The 5,394-nt window shown below is 49.3% G+C and overlaps 1 protein-coding gene across 3 annotated transcripts; it reads left to right on the top strand.

The window, feature by feature from the left end:
- Positions 1-222: 222 nt before the first annotated feature.
- Positions 223-4,899, top strand: LOC126546920 (uncharacterized). 3 transcript variants are annotated; one of them, XM_055062627.2, is made up of 3 exons: positions 223-1,739; positions 2,223-2,322; positions 3,031-4,899. In XM_055062627.2, the coding sequence occupies exons 1-3, from the start codon at positions 372-374 to the stop codon at positions 4,218-4,220; spliced, it is 2,658 nt and encodes an 885-aa protein (XP_054918602.1). In that variant the 5' UTR covers positions 223-371; the 3' UTR covers positions 4,221-4,899. The 3 variants fall into 3 exon arrangements, with proteins under 3 accessions (XP_054918602.1, XP_054918603.1, XP_054918600.1); XM_055062628.2 differs by having other exon boundaries at positions 2,223-3,134; positions 3,728-4,123; XM_055062625.2 differs by having other exon boundaries at positions 2,223-4,899.
- Positions 4,900-5,394: the final 495 nt, after the last annotated feature.

Raw genomic sequence — 5,394 nt, 5'->3', positions numbered from 1 at the left:
CATGCGACGGAAATCACAGTCGCAGTGCCAACACTTCCTACCCCCCTACCCCTTTCTCGACTGCGACCAATCGGTTGGTCGCACGTCGCACCGATCGCAGCGATCTTTAGTCGAAATTGCGCCCACAGCAATTTCGCGGGTTGTTCTGGAAAATTGCGTCTCACTCACAAGTGCAATGCGCGGAGATGTGGATTGCCGAATCCGGTACGTGTGGCCATATCACTGTCATTCTGATAGCGCCCAGACTGTTAACATGTGACGCCTACGTCACCCCTTTCCAAGTGTACTTATATCGCTCCCTCCCATGAATAAACGCTTTTCGTTACCGGATCACCGGCTTGCCTACATGGTGGCAGCGGAGCCCAGTTGAGATGTCGACGACACCACCCCCGCCTACGACGCTGCCAGTTCCATCGACTCTACTACCGGCGCCGAAACCCCTGGATACGTCAGACGACGCCTGGCTTGGTTGGAGAACATGGAAGAGTGAGTTCGAACTGTTTGCCACTGCTACTCAATTGACTAAGCAGCCAACCGATGTGCAGGCAGCAACATTTCTCGTGAGCATAGGCGAAGAAGGCAGGAAAGCATTCAGCACTTTCAAGTTTGACGCGGACGAGGACAGAAATGACGTCAAAGTTTTGATCAAGAAATTCGAGGACTACTACAAGCCAGCAAACAACTTAACCCTCCACGAATTCCGCTTTGGTTCAAGGGACCAGAAAGAAGGCGAACCATTTAATGACTGGTTGATCGAACTGAAAATTTTAGCCAAGAACTGTGAATTCGGACTTCTAGAAGACCGTATGCTACGCAGCCGTATCGTTCTAGGCGTCCAAGACAAGCGTTTGCAGCAGAAACTATTAGCGGAAAACCCTTCTTACCAAAAAACGGTAGAAATTTGCCGCATTGAAGAGCAAGGGAAGCAGCACTTCCAAGAGATAAGCGCAGCAACAGGCGGAGCGCAAACTACGATAGTGAACTCGGTTGCGAGGGAAAAGAAGCTGTGCAGTAGGTGTGGCTACCAGATGCATCTTGGTGGAAATTGTCCAGCGAGAGGAAAGAATTGCACGAAGTGCGGTGCACAGAACCATTTTGCCCAGGTTTGCAAATCAGTCGGCGCCACGCATAACGCCAGCCGTCCAGGAAAAGAGCTACGGGAGGTACGGGCCGAGACAGACGATTTTTTTCTTGAGGGGCTAGCGATAAACTCGCTTGAAGTTGATAAATGGACAGCAACAGTTTACATCGAAGGCCAACCTGTCACGTGCAAACTGGACACAGGAGCGAACTGTTGCGTTATCTCCAAAAACGAGCTGGAAAGGTTACCTGCTAAGCCAAAGGAAGCCTGCAAGGTGACTCTAACAGCGTTCTTTGGTCACAGGACTACGGCACAAGCAAAAGTCAAGCTTCTGCTTTACGCTAACAACAAAAAATGCGAAGAACAATTTTTCGTCGTCGAGCACGATCTTCCAGTCACGCTCAGCGGGGCAGTCGCAGAACGCCTGGGGTTTATATACCGCATACAGAAAGTCTCCAGTGAAGAACTATATCGCCCAGCCCAACCTTTCGCAGATGTTTTCAGCGGGCTAGGACAACTGAAAGGCGTGGAGTACTCGATGAAGCTGAAACCCGGCAGCGCGGGAACCGTCGTGCCTGCTAGGAGGGTCCCCATCGCCCTGCAAGACAAAGTTCTGGCAGAACTGCAGCGCATGGAGCAGCAGGGCGTCATTACAAAGGTAAATGAACCAACCGAATGGTCTAGCCACATGGTGACCGTGGTGAAAAAAGAAAAAGTGCGTATTTGCCTCGATCCAACCGCCCTGAACAAACAGTTGCTTCGAGAAAATTACCCCATGCCCACTTTAGAAGACATAGTTCCGCGGCTGTCCGGGGCAAGATTTTTTTCTACGCTTGATGCAGCATAGGGATTTTGGCAGATTAAGCTAACGGAAGAAAGTTCAAAAATCTGCACTATGAGTACGCCATACGGGCGCTATCGCTTCCTGCGAATGCCCTTTGGAATATCGTCAGCCCCAGAAATTTTTCAAGCTGCAATGCATCGCTTGTTAGACGGTCTACCCGGTGTCGCAGTTGTAATGGATGATATACTAGTCTGGGGCAAGACAAAGGATGAGCATGACTGCAACCTGACACTCGTACTGACCCGCTGCCGTGAGCACAATCTGCGACTCAACCTCAAAAAATGCACCTTCCTGCAGGCGGAGGTTCACTACTTGGGACACATCCTCACTACGCAAGGCCTGCGCATCGACCCGGAGCGTGTTCAGGACATTCTGGAAATACCCGAGCCTAAGACCAGTAAGCAACTGCAAATTTTTCTCGGCACAATGAACTATGTACAGCGTTTCATTCCCAACATGTCTGTCTTGACGGAACCGCTAAGAGAACTACTGAGAAAAGATAACGCATGGGTCTGGACAGAAAAACAACAGGCCAGTTTTGAAGCACTGTGCCAGGCACTGATAACAGCGCCGATTCTTTCCTACTTCGACCCGAAGAAGGCAGTCACGCTTTCTGTCGATGCTAGCCAGTCGGGCGTAGGGGCTGTTTTGATGCAAGACGGCCATCCCGTAGCCTTCTCGTCCAGATCTCTAACAGAGGCACAACAGCGTTATGCGCAGATTGAAAAAGAAACGCTTGCGATAGTACATGGGTGCACGAAGTTCCATGATTATATTTTCGGCCAAGCAGACGTGATCGTCGAAACGGATCACCGGCCTTTGATACCGATCTTCACCAAGCCCCTGCATCAGTGCCCGCTTCGTTTGCAGCGAATGCGCCTCCGCTTGCAGCGTTACGCAATAACTTTGCAATACAAACCGGATAAAGAGCTATTCCTAGCGGACGCGTTACCGCGGTTTCCTAATAAGATGGCACTGCAAGAAGAAGCCGAGCAGTTTCAAGTGAATGTGCTTGACTATGTTTCAGCGTCGGAACACCGCTTGAAAACCTTGCGGGATGCGACAAACGAGGATCCGGCACTGATCATCATCCGTGAATACGCAGAGACGGCGTGGCCGGAGCACAAGCATGGTGTCCCAGAGCCGGGAAGGCCATACTGCAGGGAAGAAGTTCACGCACAAGATGGGCTAGTCTTCCGAAGCAACAAGGTAATTATACCGAAATCGAAACGGGCAGAGATCATGCAGCTCCTCCACGCAGCGCATGCTGGAGCAGATAAGATGAAAGCGAGGGCCAGCAGTGTAATGTTTTGGCCAAATATGTCCGCAGATATTAATCAGTTTTGCAAGACCTGCAAGGTATGCCAAATGCACCAGCCACGAAACCAGAAAATGCCCCTTTTGAGCCATGATGTTCCGACCCTGCCATGGGAGTCCGTAGGCGTGGATCTGTTTCACTATGGCGGTCGGGAGTTCGCCGTCATGGTTGACTTCTATTCCTTTTTCTTCGAAGTCCGAGAACTTCGCCACACCACGTCTAATGCGCTCAAGACTTGGTGTGCACAAGTTTTTTTGGTGCATGGGCTGCCACAGAAGCTGTATAGTGACAATGGGCCCCCCTTCAGTAGCTCAGATTTTTTGAGAAAACTAGACGTTGTGCATGTCACGTCAAGTCCATATCACCCGCGTTCTAATGGCATGGCGGAAAGAGCTGTTCAGGAGGCCAAAAAGCTGCTCAAAAAGTGCTCTTTTCGCACACCAGATTTTGAAATTGCTCTGCTTGAGTGGCGTAATACCCCCAGGGACCCAGTTCTGAAGTCTCCTGTGCAGAGGCTCATGGGGCGGCAGACCCGGACCCTCCTGCCGGTACCAACAATTCACCTGGAGCCAGAGGCCATACCCAGCAAGGAGGTCCACGACCGTCTCCAGACGATCCGGCGCCGGCAAAAGATCCACTACGACCGCAGCGCCAGGAACCTTTCCCCGCTGACTCCGGGACAACGTGTAACGACGTACGACACTCTCCAGAGAACCTGGGCTCCAGCTATTGTTCTAAGGCCAGCCGCAACGCCAAGATCTACGATTGTGAAGACCGAAGACGGCCATGAAATCCGTCGCACAAGAGAACACCTGCGGGAGGCAGCACCTCAACCGGAGCCAGAATCAACCTCGCAGGGGCCTTCAGAAGACGACCTCCAGTCTGGACAACAGCAGTTACGCAGGAGCACAAGATTGCGTCGGGAACCCTGTCGATACCCGTTGCCAGATGAAACTTCTAGACCTTATCATCATTAAAGGGGAGATGTGGCCATATCACTGTCATTCTGATAGCGCCCAGACTGTTAACATGTGACGCCTACGTCACCCCTTTCCAAGTGTACTTATATCGCTCCCTCCCATGAATAAACGCTTTTCGTTACCGGATCACCGGCTTGCCTACAGTACGTATACGCGTAGGGAGAACAAAACCTTGTACCGCAGATTCTCTTCTATTTCTATGCGTTCGTTGACACACTACGCAGCAAATAAAGGGCATTTTCACGTTTGCTTCGTATGCTATGGACACACCTTTGCGGGTTGCCAATACTACAAGGTGTTCGAGCCCAACGAGACGAAATGGCTTTTCGGGGTCGTCACAATTTTCTTAATTGTTGAGTCGCATACAAAGATCGCACGTAGGGAGCAGTTTAAATAACTGCAACTTCGGCAAAGGGAAATGACAAGACATCTAAGTACCCGAAATTTCAACGTTGCGATGAACGCGCAACCATTTAGTTTCATTATCTTCCTGTCGCAAGTTTCCCGATGCATCTTGAAAAGTTACCTTCCATTACCGGCGTATTACATTTCACATGCCGAACATGCAGGCTATCGTAATTAATGTTTTACAATCGAATATTATACTCTGTGGCTTGAATAAACAGCATTGTCAATTTGTTTTCGAATGTTTCATGCACATTAAAAATTGTATGTCTTCACTGATGGCGAATATTTTTTTTTCTGCACAGAAACCAATAAACCTTGAATATGTGGCGGACTTTGTATCCTTACTGTACCTGTATTAACCCTCATTTTCTTTGAATGGTAATGAACTATACGGTTACACAAGATTATTGGCTTGCTATAGTGTCACAGTGACAACGCACCCTCCCGCAAGGCCATGGAAAACTCGTGCAACAATGCGAAAAGTAGGCAAACAGCCTGTTCTTATGTAGATGAAACTGCAGAAGATGGCACTTTAAAGGAAAGCAGATTAAGAGTGTGCAGTGAAGTCATCCAGTTGCATCCCTTCCTGTGAATATTTGCATCCTTTGAGTATAAACGGTTCTTGCGCGGCCACAGCTAATCAAGTGTGACGAAACATTCATGCCTCACGTGTTCCTAATAAGTTTGTAATAAGTTTGATCACATTTATTAGTGTTTAAATGCATATAACGATATCCTCTGTCATCAATACCTTTAGAAGTAA

This window comes from Dermacentor andersoni, chromosome 1 (assembly GCF_023375885.2).
Source record: "Dermacentor andersoni chromosome 1, qqDerAnde1_hic_scaffold, whole genome shotgun sequence".
Classification (NCBI taxonomy): domain Eukaryota; kingdom Metazoa; phylum Arthropoda; class Arachnida; order Ixodida; family Ixodidae; genus Dermacentor; species Dermacentor andersoni.
The sequence above is the reverse complement of the archived record's forward strand: the minus strand, read 5'-3'. Positions and strand labels throughout refer to the sequence as shown.